Below are 17,267 nucleotides of genomic sequence, written 5' to 3'. Positions count from 1 at the left end.
ATCTCTGCCCCTACCTACCTCCTACCACCCTTCCTCCTAGTACTGCCCTTTTAGAGAGTACAGAACCAAGTAACATTTGTAGTACTAAGTAGTTTATATAAAACTTGTTAATAACAAGAAAAGCAGTAAAATAAATCCCCTGCAGTCAATGACCATAAACCCCCAAGCAACAATGAACCATCCACAACCAAATATAGACCCCCAGCAGCAATGAAAGATCTCCCCACAGACATCATCAATAGACCCATCAGCAGCCAACTACAATAGACTGTACCCTCAACAGTAGATCCCCAACAGCGATAACTGGCCCCCAGCAATAGTAGATCTCCCCCGCCAGAAACAATACAGCAAAATAGATCCCATCCAGAGACAAATAGGTCCCCCAGCAGCAACAATACTCCCCCACCCTGCAACAACAGACACTGTAGCATAACCCAGCACCCCTAGCCATTATTTACATTTAGTGCTGGAGGTGCCGAGACTACATTCCTGCTGAAAAAAAATATTAACTAGAGATATAGATATATCCACACGCATTTATATTATATAGGGTGGAATGGGACTGATGGGGGAAGAGTTCATACCTGGAGCATGAATAGTGTGTGTGTGTGTGTGTGTGTGTGTGTGTGTGTGTGTGTGTGTGTGTGTGTTATATATATATATATATATATATACACACACACACACACACACACACACACACACACACACACACACATACAAATTTTATAATCTACATCTTTTCAAGGTGCCATCTCCACAGCACTACATATATTAATCATCCAATATTAGAATAATCGTGCACGCCTGTGCTGCTGCAGTTTCTGGCTGCATGCACTGGGTCAAATGCAAATAGAGAAGCGTGCACGGAAGAGACAGAAGCAGCCTGCTGCCTCCACAACACCTGACTAAAGATGACAAGATGCTCCAGGCATGAACTCTTCCCCCATCAGTCCCATTCCACCCTACAGGGGCCAATGTGACAGCTCCCAATCCCCCAGACAGTCCGCATCTCACGGTGGGTGGATTAATCCATTAGTTACAATTGTGTGCTACTTGATTCTTAAGACTGGCCTAATGAAGCAGTTTTAAAACCTTGGCTGTGAGGATTATTGTAATGCTGCCCCGTGTTGCAAAAGACAAACCATGATATAATATAATGAGCCGGAGCACAATCTATTTGGCAGCACAAATCAAATATGAAAGAAATGAGTCAGCATTTGGTGCCCCGGCTTCCTAAAACATGGTTCATTCTGCATCCTTGTGAATCGGAAGGGTTTCATGCCGTGTCACGGGAGGATCTACATTCAGCAATTCTGTTGTGGTGGGGGGGGGGGGGGGGGGAAGGGAGACGAGGTCACTGTGACTCAAAGGGAACATATATGGGATTGTGCCAGCAGGCGGTGAAGAACGTCGGAATTGCGTGCCTTTATCAATTTGCTTTAAATCTACCAGGGTTCAATAATAAACCGGCATTTATAAACACCAACCACCTCCATAAGAACTCAAATACATACAGTGTTCTTCCATATAGAATATTTAATGGAACGCAGCGCTTTTTGGCTAAGACATCTCCTCTATAAGAGGTCTACAAAGTCACTGCAATACAATACCAGGCCGGCACACATAAAAGGCGAGTGGCAATGAGACATTTTGCACAAAATATAAAAATCGCAAAGGACGCGTTCAATTCTAAAAAGGACATAAGTTCATATAGGCTTTGTCATTTTTATTTTTTATTCATTAAATTCGATAAAAAAGACGGGAGAGTGGCCTATGTGGATGCCTTGATGAAGCCTGGACTCCACATTCTCCTCCATAATTACAATTTAAGGCTCCAACTAATCAAAGCTTCCTAAGCCTTTGTCATATAATCTGTGAGATGTGGAAGGAAAGGCTTTGTATGTGCATGACACATGTAATGTCAAGCGCAGGTTTCCACGCACCCTGATGCCTAATCTTCAGGGATAATCAGATGCATGATCAGACACACTAGCCGCGATTAACCCCTCCGCTCCCACGGAGGTGACGGCAATGACAGCGCTGCATCAATCCTCCGGGGTCTCCTTCCACTTGCAAGGATGCCATATATATTTAAAGACGTGGAAGGGGGGAGAAGAGGAGCTGCACATAGCTTCCAAGACATTTAATACCGCAGCATATGGGCCGCTCACAGCAACTGCACCCTGGAGGATGCTGCTTTAACCCCTGATTAATCGAAGGGTGTGCAATGTGAAGGAGAAAGCTTAGGGTTCCCCAGATCAGCTGTCACCTGCTGGGAGGCAATGGAGGGGAAAGGCAGCGGCATTATCTACAGCACACGGGCCATTGTGGCCAATGCAGCCTTTTAAAGTGCTAGCTTTAACCCTTTACTAGCCGAGGGAACTGCAAATCTGAAAATTCATATCCATCATCAGGATTGCCTAGATCAGCTGTCAGCTTCTGGAAGGGGGGGGCCGTATGATCTACAGCACACAGGCCATTCATGACCAATGTGCCACCTTTAACCTTTCACTAATAACAGGAGCTGCAAATCTGTGTGAGATATCCAACAATAGAAATCCCCAGATCAGGAGTAAAGCACCGAGCACAGGAAGGGACACAGCACAGCCTTACGATCCCTGGTTTAGGCTCTGATGGTTTGGTAAAGAATTTGATAGAACATTCAGTGTTATTAGTGATCAGCTAATGGTGAGAGGACGTTGGGCTTCCTGCAGTACGACCATATCCACAGGACGGGGGCCTAGGCACAGATGCCATCCCTGAGATTCCCATGCCTGATGCTAGAAGGATCTATAGACACATGGGCTGGAACCCACCTGGCACAGATGCCATCCCTAGGAGAAATCCAACCTATAGACATGCACAGGGTACACCCAACCCCCATTTCCCGGGAGGACACCTGATCAATATTCACACAACCCCTCCAGTACAGATGCTATCCCTGGGAGGACTCCGATCTATAGGCACACACAGAGTCAATCTACAGTCTCCATCCCCCAGGATGGCCTCCAATCTATAGACAGGCAGAGGGTAGGCCCCCCCCCCCCAGGGTGGGCCCTGACCTATAGGCACACAACCCCCGCAGTACAGATGAGATCAGGACTCCACTCTATAGGCACACACTGGGTAGAGGCCGCCAATCTATAGGCACACACTGGGTAGAGGCTGCCAATCTATAGGCACACACTGGGTAGAGGCTGCCAATCTATAGGCACACACTGGGTAGAGGCTGCCAATCTATAGGCACACATCCCCCCGTACAGATGCCTTACCTAGATGGACACAGATGACCTATAGCAGTGATGGCAAACCTTGGCACCCCATATGTTTTGGAACTACATTTCCCCATGATGCTCACCTATACTGCAGGGTGCATGAGCATCATGAGAAATGTAGTTCCAAAACATCTGGGGTGCCAAGGTTTGCCATCACTGACCTATAGGCATATACAGGGTAGGGGCCCTCCAGGAGGACCCTGCTGATCTATAGGCACTTAGGGTAGGACACCAATTCTCTCTGAGCACAGATGGGGTAGTAGCCCCTTGACAGGACCCCAATGATCTATAGGCACGTACAAGGTAGAGCCCACCTGGGAGGATTACGATCTATAGGCACACAACCACCCCAGTATAGATGTCATAAAAATATGATCAAGGGGCACATTGAGGGTAGGAGCCCTCCAGGGGGACTACAATCTATAGACATACGTAGGGTAGGATCATCCCCTCAGGATGACCCTAATGACTTATAGGCACAAAGGGTAGGGCCCCAATGCTTTCCAGCACAGCCAGCCAAGGATCTATAGGCACACACAGGGCAATGCCCGACTGGGGGGGGGGGGGGGGGACTACTACTACGATCTATAGGCACACAATCACCCCGTTATAGATGCCAGATCTCAGATGTACCAGATGATCTACAGACATATACAGGGTTTCCCCCCCCCCCCGGAGGACTATGATCTATAGATATGCATAGGGTAGGATCATCCCCTCAAGAGGACCCTAATGACCTATAGCAGTGATGGCAAACCATGACACCCAGATCTTTTGGAACTACATTTCCTATGATGCTCATGCCCTCTGCAGTGTAGTTGAGCATTGTGGAAAATATAGTTCAAAAAATCTGGGGTGCCAAGGTTCACCATCACTGACCTATAGTTACAAAGGGTAGGGCCCCAATGCTTCCCAAGCACACCCAGCCAATGATCTATAGGCATATACAAGGTAATGCCCGACTGAGAGGACTATGATCTATAGTCATGTGTAGGTTAGGATCCCCCCCCAGGAGATCACCGATTAATTAAAAACACACAGGATAGGGCCCAATGATCAGCATGTTTAAGATAGGGTCATGCCCCAGAAGCCCCCAATGATCTATAGGCACACAGGGCAGGAGGCCCCTAAGGGAATAATATTGATCTATAGGCACAAAATGTAGGAGCCCCCTGGAGGCACATACAGGATAGAACCCCCCCTGGAGGACTTTTATCTGTAGGCACACATAGGTTTGCCCTCCCTTAAGGCCTCCGATGGTCTATAAGTACACAGGGTGCACAAATGGTAGAGCTGATGATTTTAGGTACACAGGGTAGCCCCCCAAAGTATCCCAATCATATATAGGTATAAAGTTTTGCCCCCTAATGATCTATTGGAACACATTGTAGGGTCCCCGCTGATGATGTATAGGCACACACAGCATAGGGGCACCCAGTTATCTATAGGCACACAGGGCAGGGGCCCCAGCGAGGACCATAACGATCTTATAGGCACACACATTGTAGGGCCCCCCAATGATCTATAAGGCACACAGAACCGGAGTCCAGGCCCCAACCCGAGGGGCACACCACCCCCGAGGGGCACACAGTGGGCACAACCGGGGGGCACACAGTGGATACAACCCCCCAGCCCCGAGGGGCACACAATCCCAAGGGGCACACAGTGGGCACACCACCCCCTCCCCAAGGGGCACACCGCCCTCCCCCGGGGTCACCTGTCCGGCCTCTTACCAGGTTGAGGACGGTCTCCACGATGTCCCGGTTGCTGACTTCCCCGACCTGGATGAGGCCGATGAGGACGGCGAATTTCATCCTCATGTTGCGGATGGGGACGGACGGGTTGATCACCCCGCCGGGGAGAACCATGGAGCCCGATCCTCCCGGGGGATCTCTGTCCGGGCAGCCGACCCCCACCAGCGGCTTGTCACTGGCCATCCTCCCCCGTCCTCCTCCTCCCGGCACGGACAGGCTGTGCTGTCTTCTGTACGGATCCTCCAGATAACGGGCTGAGTCACCGCGATCGGACGGACACTCTCACACCTGCGGAGACCGGCACTGCCTAATCCATACTGCCCGGGCTATTACCGCACACCCCCTCCATTACCACCCCGCCAGCCCCGGGCTCCACCGGCTGATAAGGCGGCCTCTCCTTCTTCTCCCCTCCTCCTCTTCGGTCGGTCGCCGGGTAACGGGATGGCGGCTGCAGCTGGCTGGCGTTGTTGTGCTGATCAGAACAGACACCGCTCACTCCTCCGCCATGTTGACGCCCCCTGCCTGCGGTACGGTGAACTGCGCCTGCGCCACTGATGCCCGGGGGCGGGGCCGAGCCCGCCTAGCGACCCCGGGATGAACAGGTGTGCAGGTACCCACAGCATCCCCCATCCCAGGATGGAGAGGAGAGAGGGGGAGGAGAGGAGAGAGTGGGGTGTAGAGGAGAGAGGAAGGATGGAGAGGAGAGAAGGATAGAGAGGAGGATGGAGCGAAGAGAGGAGAGAGAATGGAGAGAAGGATGGAGCGGGGAGAGGAGGATGGAGAGGAAGGATGGAGAGGAGAGAGGGGGAGGAGAGGAGAGAGTGGGGTGGAGAGGAGAGAGGAAGGATGGAGAGGAGAGAAGGATAGAGAGGAGGATGGAGAGAAGAGAGGAGAGAGAATGGAGAGGGGAGAGGGGGATGGAGAGGAAGGATGGAGAGGAGAGAGGGTGTAGAGGAGAGAAGAGAAGGAGGATAGAGAGAGGGGGATGGAGAGGAGGATGGAGAGCAGAGAAGAGGATGGGGAGAAGAGAAGAGATTGGAGAGGAGTGAGGTGGATGGCTGGAGAAGTCAGAGAAGAGAAAGGAGGATGGAGAGGAGAGAAGAAGGGTGGAGAGGAGAGAGGGTGGAGAGGATAGAGGAAGGATGGAGAGGAGAGAGGATGGAGAGGAGAGATGAAGGATGGAGAGGAGAGAGGAGGATGGAGAGGAGAGAGCAAGGATGGAGAGAGGAAGGATGGAGAGGAGAGGAGAGAGGGTGGAGAGGAGAGAGGAGGATGAAGAGGAGAGAGGAGGATGGAGAGAAGAGGGAGGAGGGAGAGGAGTGAGGTGAATGGCTGGAGAAGACAGAGGAGGATGGAAAGGAGGATGGAGAGGAGAGAGGAAGGATGGAGAGGAGAGTAGTAGCAGATAGGAGGATGGAGAGAGGAGGATTGACAGGAGAGAGGATGAAGAGCAGATAGGATGGAAACCAGAGAGGAGGATGGAGAAGAGAGAGGAAGGATGGACAACAGGATAGAAAAGAGAGGAGGATAGAGAGGAGAAAGGATAACAAGGAGAAAGGATGGAGAGGAGAAAAGAGGATGAAGAGAACAATGGAGAAGAAGGATGGAGAAAGAGAGGGGCATAGAGAGGTGAGATGAGGATGGAGGAAAGGGAAAATGGAGAGGAGAGAGGATATAGAGTAGAGATGATGTGGAATGGAGAGGACGATAGAGAAGCAAGAAGATGGAGAGGAGAGAGGATGGAGCGTAGGATGGAGAAGATGGAGGATGGAGAGGAGGTCTCCATCCTTCTTCTTCATCCTACTCTGCATCATCTCTCCTCTCCATCCTCTTTCTTCTCAATCCTCCTCTCCATTCCACATCATCTCTACTCTATATCTTCTCTCCTCTCCATCTTCCCTTCTCTCCATCCTCATCTCACCCTCGTCCCTCTCTCTCTCTCCATCCTTCTTCTCTATCTTTCTTGTCATCCTCTTTTCTCCTCTCCATCCTTTCTCCTTGTTATCCTTTCTTCTCTCTATCCTCCTCTCTTTTTCTATCCCGTTGTCCATCCTTCCTCTCTCCTCTCCATCCTCCTGTCTCCTCTCCATCCTTCTCTCTGGTCTCCATCCTATCTGCTCTTCATCCTATCTCCTGTGATTCCTCCTCTCTCCATCCTCCTATCTGCTACTCATCTCTCCTCTCCACCCTTCCTCTCTCCTCTCCATCCTCCTTTCTATCCTCCTCTGTCTTCACCAACCATCCACCTCACTCCTCTCCATTCTCTTCTATGATGGAGACAAAGGAGTATATAGAAGGGAGGAGTTGGAGAGGAGAGAAGAGGAGAGAAGAGGTATGATGGAGGTTGTAGAGGAGAGGGGATGGAGGATAGAGAAGAGAAGGGATGGAGAGAAGAGATGACGGAGAAGAGATATGATGGAGTGGAAGGAGGATATAGAAGGGAGGAGATAGAGATGAGAGAAGAGGTATGATGGAGGTTGTAGATGAGAGGGGATGGAGGATAGAGAAGGGAGGGGATGGAGAGGAGAAAGGATGGAGAGGAGAGTTCATGAAGAATAGAGAGGATGATGAGAGAGAGGATGGAGAGGTTAGAGTGGTAGGAGGATGAAGAGGAGAGGAGGATGGAGAGCAGAGATGATGGAGGATGGAGAAGAGGGGGGGTGGAGAGGAGATAGAGAGGTGGGAGGATGGAGCGGAGAGAAGATGGAGAGGAGAGAGGATGGAGAGGTGATATGACAGAGAATGAAGCAGAGAGGGGAGGAAAAGGAGAGATGATGGAGACTGTAGAGGATGGAGATGAGCGATGATGGAGGATAAAAAAGAGGATAGAGAGAAGAGGATGGCATATTGCCAGCTGGATAGGAGAGATGCAGGGGGATGGAGAGATAGGATGCTGGGGAATGGAGAGAAGGATGCCGGAGTGTTGGGAGGAAGGATGCTGGAGAGAAAGGATATTGAAGGCTGGAGAAGAGGAATACTGGAGGATGTAAAGAAGAGATTCTGTTGGATAGAATGGAGGGACACAGAAGAAGGGTATAATGGAGGGTGGAGAGGGGGAGGATGGATAAGGGGGGGATACAGGAGGCTGAAGAGGAGGGATGCTGGAGTAAGAAAAGCATAGGTACTGGATAAATGGGGTTACTCAAGGATGGAGATGATACATATAAGGGGCTGGAGAAGAAGAGAGGTAGGACACTGGAGGAGAGGAGCAAGGATGGATGCTGGACAGAAGGGATACTTGGGGGGGGGGGGGGGGGTGGAAGTATATTGGGGGCTGGAGAGGAGGGATGCAGGAGGATGAAGAGGAGGATGAAGATGTAGGATGCTGGAGGACGGAGAGGAGGGATGCTGGAGGATGGAGAGGAGGGATGCAGGAGGATGAAGAGGAGTATGAAGATGTAGGACGCTGGAGGACGGAGAGGAGGGATGCTGGAGGATGGAGAGGAGGGATGCAGGAGGATGAAGAGGATGATGAAGATGTAGGACGCTGGAGGATGGAGAGGAGGGATGCAGGAGGATGAAGAGGAAGATGAAGATGTAGGACGCTGGAGGATGGAGAGGAGGGATGCAGGAGGATGAAGAGGAGTATGAAGATGTAGGATGCTGGAGGACGGAGAGGAGGGATGCTGGAGGATGGCGAGGAGGGATGCAGGAGGATGAAGAGGAGGATGAAGATGTAGGACGCTGGAGGATGGAGATGAGGGATGCAGGAGGATGAAGAGGAAGATGAAGATGTAGGACGCTGGAGGACAGAGAGGAGGGATGCTGGAGAATGGGGAGGAGGGATGCAGGAGGATGAAGAGGAGGATGAAGATGTAGGACGCTGGAGGATGGAGAGGAGGGATGCAGGAGGATGAAGAGGAAGATGAAGATGTAGGATGCTGGAGGACGGAGAGGAGGGATGCTGGAGGATGGCGAGGAGGGATGCAGGAGGATGAAGAGGAGGATGAAGATGTAGGACGCTGGAGGATGGAGAGGAGGGATGCAGGAGGATGAAGAGGAGTATGAAGATGTAGGATGCTGGAGGACGGAGAGGAGGGATGCTGGAGGATGGCGAGGAGGGATGCAGGAGGATGAAGAGGAGGATGAAGATGTAGGACGCTGGAGGATGGAGATGAGGGATGCAGGAGGATGAAGAGGAAGATGAAGATGTAGGATGCTGGAGGACGGAGAGGAGGGATGCTGAAGGATGGAGAGAAAGGATGTTAGAGGGGAGGGATGCTGGAAGCTGAAGAGAATGGATACTAGAGGCTGGGGAAGAGGGGTGCTTGGGTTTGGAGTGGAGGGATGTAGGAGGCTGGGGTGGAAGGATGCTGGGGCTATAACAGCTTTCTGGGGAGATAGCCCTTTCTATTTTAAGTGGACCATAGACATTTCTAAACGTACCCAAGTTAATTGATCCATCAATTTGGGTACAACCAGCCTGCCAGATTTTACATGTAATTATTGCAAGTGGCTGTTGTAGTCACTAGCAATAATCACTGTTTTCTCCTGACGGGGACAGCTTCCCTGCCCACCCCCCTGCCGGTAGAACGCAATGGCTCGGCAGGAGGGATTCTCCTGTCAGCACTGTCTGTGTTGATGGGAGAATCATGCCCATGGTTGCAGGAAAGAAATTCTCTCCATCTATGGCTGGTCTTATACTTATAGGGCAACCTGAGCACACGTTACAGCTGTCCCCTTTTCCAGGCTTCATTGATTTGTCTGGGTTTGAAACCTTGACAGCCTTAACTGTGCAACTGATATTTATTTATGAGTAATCAATCTATCTATCTATCTATCTATCTATCTATCTATCTATCTATCTATCTATCTATCTATCTATCTATCTATCTCTCTATTGACAATCAGTACCAGAGTTGAATTGCCCAATGAATGGAATGTTACCAGGGTTGGCCTAGGAAGCTACAGTTGGATTTTTAGTCCCACACACACATACTAGGGCCAATTACCTACCAGCATGTCTTTGGAACATAGGAAGAAAATGGAGTACTCAGAGGAAACCCATTCAAGCATTGGGAGAAGATGCAAACTCCATGTAGATAGTGTCCTGGCAGAAATGAAACCAAGAACCCCAGTGCTCCAAGGCAGAAGTGCTGAGCATGGAGCCACTTTGTTGCATCTATTCAATCTATCTATCTCTCTACCTATCCATGTTACCTAATTTACCATTTATTGAGGAGCAGAATTTAAGAAGCAAAATGAAATCTTAGTCGTTTTTTTTTTAAAGTCAGTTTTTTTAATAAACACGCGGGCTGCATCTGGCTGTGCATATGTTAGCATGCTGGACCATTGTAGTGGTAATTGTTTTCTGAAAACTAGAGGATGTATTTTCCCTGAATGCAAGCCGCAGAGAAAGATAAAATAAAATGTTACCATCTAATACAGTGAAGACTCTTCCTTGCTGTTTCTATGTAATTTACAAAACACAGGAACACCGGAATAATAAAAATAAGCTATCAGTAACAGACCAGTGTTTCTCTGCTTTATGAAAACATATGTCACTTTTTAAAAGTCATCGTTCATAAACACCACCCTTTAAGTCTCAGCCGACACTGGAGTATTTTTTCCACTGTCTCATGTATATAAATGTATTCCTAACAATCCTTAAAGTGGTAGTAAACCCTGGGGACCCCCCCCCCAAAAAAAACATGCACGACAATGGCATAATGTGCTAGTATGCATCGCTAGTACGTCACTCCCCCACATGCACGCGGGATCCCTCAATTCGGGCAGGAAGCTTTGAAGTTCCAGTGTTCTGTCAAAATAGGCAATTCATTGAGATCTCCAATCATGTCACTTCTGGTTACTATAAAGCAGGGATATGCAATTAGCGGACCTCCGGCTGTTGCAGAACTACAAATCCCATGAGGCATAGCAAGACCCTGACAGCCACAAGCATGACACCCAGAGGCAGAGGCATGATGGGACTTTTAGTTTTGCAACAGCTGAAGGTCCGCTAATTGCATATCCCTGCTATAAAGCATCAGTAATTGGTGATTTAGACGAGTTGCTGTTTTGACACAACACCGGCAAGCGTATACACTCCGGTACACGATATTATGAGCGGACATTCTTAGTCCGCCTGATACTAACCAGCAACATGGCCGCCTCCAAGGCGACAACAAATTTTTTTCCTCCTTTGCCACTGTTCTATCAAAACAGCAAACTCTTCATATACCGTAGTGTACACGCTTGCCGGTGTGTCAAAACAGAAATTTGTCTAAATCTCCAATTACTGCTGCTTAATGTCCTGTACACACGGTCAAACTTTCTGATGGAAAATGTGCGATCGGATCTTGTTTTTGAAAAATCCGATCGCGTGTGGGCTCGATTTTCTGACAACAAAATCCTATCGTTTAAATTCCGAACGTGTGCAGACAATTCCGACAGACAAAGTGCCACGCGTGTTCATAATAAATTACGAGACGAAAGCTATTGGCTACTGCCCTCTTTATAGTCCCGTCGTACGTTGTTTACGCCACCGCGTTCAGAGCGATCAGATTTTCCGACAACTTTGTTTGACTGTGTATATGCAAGACAAGTTTGGGCCAAAATCCATCAGACGTTCAGAACGCATGACTTCAGCGGCTGCATTCTGGATCAATATGTCCTAAGCGGTGTACATTTAAGAGATATTAATGTTACCTACAGGTAAGCCTTATTAAAGACTTACCTGTAGGTAAAAATCACAAAGCAGGGCATACAACCACTTTACTATTTAAGAAATATCTCAAATACTTTCTGATATTCCTTTATATATGATTTCTTATCTCCTTTCAGTATGTTTATTGAAATATTCAAATAAAGAAAAGGTTACAGGGTTTAATTTTACAATGTTACAATGTCTATGTTGAAACAATACAGAGTAACAACTAGGAAAACATTAATATCCTCTTCAGCTCCAGGCCTTTTTCACACTTTTGTTTACATGTAAAAATCTTTATTTTTTGCAAGAAAATTTATTTGAACCCCCAAACATTATATAAGGACCTAAAAAGTAAATTGGTGGGTTTTGCAATTTTTCACAGTATTTGGAAAAAATACACTTTTTTACATTTTAATGCAAAAAAAAACACAACACATACCCCCTTTTTTTTTGTAAAATTTAAAAGTTGATGTTACGCTGAGTAAATAAATACCAAACATGTCATGCTTTAAAATTGGACACACCCTTGCAACGACAACAAACAATGTAAATTTTACTATCCCATACCTCCCAACTGTCCCTGATTTGAATCAATGTCCCTCTGTCCCTCTTTCCTCCTCGTCTGTCCCTCATTTTGGTCTGATCTATATAGTTGTATATAAAATGCACTTTTTAGCTATCAAAAGTGTTTTCCCAGTGCTAAATCTTTCATTCAATTTATAAATGGCTGCATTTGTAAATTCCAACAGCCAATATAAAGGAATAGTAGTGGTAAAAAAAAAATAGTTCAGGTTTAACTAAACATTTTTTTTGTACACGTGTCCTATTCGTGCATACTTTTGCTAATAGACATCCCTCATTCCCATTTTAGAAAGTTGGAAGGTATGCTATACAAAGGAGACAATTTAAAAGCCTTTACAGGTTACCAGTTTAGAGTTACAATGGCAGTCTGGTGCTAGAATTACTGCCCATGATCTGATGTTCGCAGGGACGATTACTGTTTGTGTGAGTGCGGGATTGACGCTCGCATTCGCATTTGTGTACTAGCACGAGGGACAGAACACTTTAAATATTTTTTTTTTTTTATTATTCATTTTTTTTACACTGTTTCTTTATATTTTTTGATCACTTTTATTGCTATCACAAGGAATGTAAACATTCTCTGTGACAGCAATAGGTATGTGATAGGTATTCTTTTTGAAGGGCTCTGGGGTCTATAAGACACCAAGTCCATATGGACTGTAGAGATGGAGAGTTTAGCCACATAAGGACCAAGCATCTTTCTGAGATTTGGTGTTTACAAGTTAAAAACATTTTTTTTTGCTAGAAAATTAATTAGAACCCCCAAACATTATAAAAAATTATATTTTAAAAAAAAAATTGTTTTATATTGTGAAAGATAATGTTATGCCGAGTGAATTAATACTCAACATGTCACGCTTCAAAATTTTGCCGGCTCGTGGAATGGCAACAAACTTTTACCCTTAAAAATCTCCATAGGCGACGTTTAAAAAATTCTGCATGTTGCATGTTTGGAGTTACAGAGGAGGTCTAGGGATATAATTATTGCTCTCGCTCTACTGAACATGGTGATACCTCACATGTGTGGTTTAAACACCATTTTCATATGCGGGCGCTGCTCATGTATGCAATCGCTTTTGTACTCGACATCGCCAGGACAGGGTGCGTTTAAACAATTTTTTTATTATTATTTATTTTACCTTTTATTTTTTCTTCACTTTTTAAAAAAAAAAATTAAAAAATTATCACGTTTATTCCTATTACAAGGAATGTATACATATCTTGTAATAGAAAAAAAGCATGACAGGACCTCTTAAATATGAGATCTGGGGTAAAAAAGACATCAGATCTCATATTTAGACTAAAATGCAATAATAAAAAAAAAGAAATTAAATGTCATAAAGCAAAAAAAATTTTTTTTTAAAGAGCTATGGGTGGAAGTGACATTTTGGCGTTGCTTCCGCCCTGCAATGGTATGGAGACAGGTGGAGGCCTCCTTCCCCTTACTCGTCTATACCAAGGCACAAAGAGTACCTGATCGCCTCCGCCACTACCGACGGCTGCAGTAAGTGATGAAAGGGCATCGGAGAGCAGCCGCCGATAACAATGATCTTGTGGCAAATCCGCCACAGAGACCACTTTTACCTGAAACCGGACCGCTGATTGAAGAAGAGGATACTGGGGTTATGGTAGCTAGCTGCTGCCATAACAACGATATCCCTCTTCAAAGTGCCAACATATATTGGCGTGAGCCAGTCCGCAAGTGGTTAAAAGCTTTTCTTTTTCCAAAGAGTTTTTTTTGTTTCAGAAGGCAAAGTCAAAAGTTCCAAATATTAAAGGAGATTACACATAAACCATTATTTTAGGTGTGGCCGAATCTCATGTTCTCAACTGGCCACAAGGGGGCATTTGTTGCCTTATGAGTTTATGTGAAATCTCCATTAATGGCTGTAAAATATTGTAATTATGGATATATTTAATTTAGTTTTGTATCAATATGGGTTTGTTATATAGCATCATAGAAGTCTCTGTTATACAGAGGATTCGGTGCCTAAGCTTGTGTATCTCAACAATGGGACCCAAACCTCTTTGTTCTATAAATATTCACTTCAAAGGATCCCTCATTTGGCATATGCAATGAAGGTGACCAGCCCCTCATGAATACATGAATACTTAATGTCACTGGAAAGGTTAGGTACCGACAAGTTAAATCTCCCACTCAATATATTCTGTGCTAAGGATTTGCATTAAAGGGGGTTGACTAATGCAAATGATAGGGATTGGGGATTTGGGCAATACTTAACTAGGATTAGGGAGGCCCACCAATCAGAGCCACGCCATGCCAATCAATGAGGCACCAGTCTATAAACATATACACAGACTAGATGGGAAGCTGGTAGAGCGGTCACCTAAATGGAACTTTTGTGGGCCATAGCCTGGTAACTATTGTAACTAAATATGTTTGTCTTGTCTTTTCTGTCCTAGTGTTTGTAGATTAATGTTTTAACCACATGCCGACCAGAGCACGACGATATACATCGGCACAATGGCATGGCTGGGCAAATGGGCATACAGGTACACCCCCTTTAAATCGCTGCATTGTGGGTGCTCACACCACATACTCCGTGACCATGCCCGCGGGTCTGCGATCGTGTCACGGAGTGGAAGAACGAAGCCAGATGCCTATGTAAACAAGGCATTTCTCTGTTCTGCCTAGCAACATGACAGAGATCTACTGCTGCCTGTCATTGGGAGCAGTGATCTCTGTCATGTTCTAGTGAGGCAATCCCCCCACAGTTAGAATCACTCCCTAGGACACACTTAACCCCTTGATCGCCCCCCTGCCGGTGTCATTTACACAAAAATCTGTGCATTTTTATAGCACTGATCGCTGTATAAATGACAATGGTCCCAAAATAGTGTCAAAAGTGTCTGATGTGTCCACCATTATGTTGCAGTTACTAATAAAAAAATGATACAGGCATACCCCACTTTTAAGTACACAATGGGGTTTATTTACTAAAGCTGGAAAGTGCAAAATCAGGCTCACTTCAGCATAGAAACCAATGAACTTCCAGGTTTTATTACCAAAGCTTAATTAAACAAGCTGGGGTTAGAAGCTCATTGGTTTCTATGCAGCAGTGAGCCTGATTTTGCACTTTCCAGCTTTAGTAAATAAACCCCATTGTGTACTTAAAAGTTGGGTATGCCTGTAATAAAAATGCCAGAAATCTATCCCCTATTTTGTATAACTTTTGCACAAACCAATCAATATGCGCTTATTGCAATTTTTTTAACCAAAAATATGTAGAAGAATACATATCGGCCTAAACAGAGAAAGAAATGTGTTTTTATATTTTGGGGATATTTATTATAGTAAAAAGTATAAAATATAGCATTTTTTTCAAAATCGTCGCTTTTTTTTGTTTATAGCACAAAAAATAAAAACCGCAGAGGTGATCAAATACCACCAAAAAAAAGCTCTATTTGTGGTGGAAAAAGTACGCCAATTTGGGTTATTACGTCACATGACCGCACAATTGTCAGTTAAAGCAACGTAGTGCCGTATCGCAAAAAGTGATCTGGTCAAGAAGGGGGTAAATTCTTCTGGGGCTGAAGTGGTTAAGCAATATACTCTGTATTCCTTCATGTAATCCATGATTTTTTACCTTTTCCTGTATAAATAGATAGATTGCTGTATATTATTTTAGACCTGCTTACTACTTACCAATACATTTTTGTTATTGTGCTAAAGCTTTCACTCATGGTCAAAGAACGCTCATTTAACCCAAATCATATCTTAGAGATATCAACTCTCAAATATAATAAACGGGTAACATAATTGGCACCAAGATCAGTGTTTTTTAATACTTTTGATTTTAAAAAGATTTCACTGTTGACATCCGGGTAAACCAGAATGGACGTCATGTCATCGCATCCAGGTTACTATCACGAACAGCCAATCAAAGCTGATCTTGGTGGGATGGGGTAGCCTGAGAGAGCTGTGGAAGGCGGGGGGAAGGGTAGGGGACATCCGCTTGGGAAGGGGGGGACATCCGCTCCCGCTGCTTGTAATAGCAATCGAGAAGCTAGTTAGCTGCTCCGATTGCTATTACAAGAGAGCTGACCGCCGACTCTAAAAAATTATACTGCAGCCGCGGACATCATCCCGGAATAACCAATGGATGTCCATCGATGTACGAGAATATTTAAAGTTTTATTAAAACCAAAAGCAACAATTTAATATATTGCAGTTTACCAACCCTTAAATGCAGTTTCTGCATTTGTTTCCTTTAGGCTCCTTCTTTTATTTTTACCTGTTCAAGACGTGAAAACTAAACCATATAATTGTTTGTTGAAGGTACTGAACCCTGGGCTCCCAAATTTTCTTAAAATCGTATAATATGTTGTGTATAATACAATTTTTCTGTGATTCATAATCCATGAAAGTTTGACTTTAACTGATATTACATTGGTGATTTCCAGACTAGTAATTGTTTTATTGTTTCTGCTAAGAAAAGGAATTGCCAATAGGAAAAATTATGAATTTTATTCCATTTACACTGTAATTGTATTTTTTTTTTTAAATGGACCCCTTTATCTTATCTTTGTAAGTTTGTTTATTAACATATATTTTCATCTCTGAGACGTGTTACAACCCTTTGTAGCCTGATTAGGATTTATATTTTCTGTTAAAAAAGGTATTGCAATAGAAAAACTGATTCACAAAAAAAAAAAAATGCTTTGTATATTTCAGTATTTGGTGTTATACATAGTTACATAGTTAGCAAGGTTGAATAAAGACACCAGTTCATCCAGTTCTACCTGTGTGGGTGTGTGTGTGTGTGTGTTAACATTTTTTAGTGTTAAATCCAGTTCTCACATACATTTGATTGATTTAAAACATTTGCTGTATTGAAATAAATGGTAAATCACTAATCTTTTCATAAATGTACCTTTTTTTAAAGCCTAGGTGTACCCAAAATCAACCCCAGGTACATTACTTACTCAGTAAGATGTGTCCCTTGTGCTGTTTCTTTTCTCTTCTGTTAGTAGTAGTCTTTC

The 17,267-nt window shown here is 45.2% G+C and overlaps 1 protein-coding gene across 9 annotated transcripts in view; it reads right to left on the bottom strand.

Annotated features, from left to right (window-relative positions):
- Positions 1-5,583, bottom strand: part of NBEA (neurobeachin) — a 901,556-nt gene extending 895,973 nt beyond the window's left edge. For 8 of the 9 annotated variants that reach the window (XM_077484128.1, XM_077484132.1, XM_077484134.1 and 5 more), the window contains exon 1: positions 5,012-5,583. In XM_077484128.1, the coding sequence (XP_077340254.1) occupies positions 5,012-5,215 (204 nt within the window). In that variant the 5' untranslated portion in view covers positions 5,216-5,583. The remainder of the gene's footprint in view (positions 1-5,011) is intronic. The other variant, XM_077484136.1, reaches the window with a different exon arrangement.
- Positions 5,584-17,267: the final 11,684 nt, after the last annotated feature.

Source organism: Lithobates pipiens, unplaced genomic scaffold, assembly GCF_037356315.1.
Source record: "Lithobates pipiens isolate NorthernLeopardFrog02 unplaced genomic scaffold, aLitPip1_a1.2 Scaffold_16, whole genome shotgun sequence".
NCBI classification, from domain to species: Eukaryota; Metazoa; Chordata; class Amphibia; order Anura; family Ranidae; genus Lithobates; species Lithobates pipiens.
Note: the sequence above shows the minus strand (reverse complement) of the source record. Positions and strands in the feature narration are given on the sequence as shown.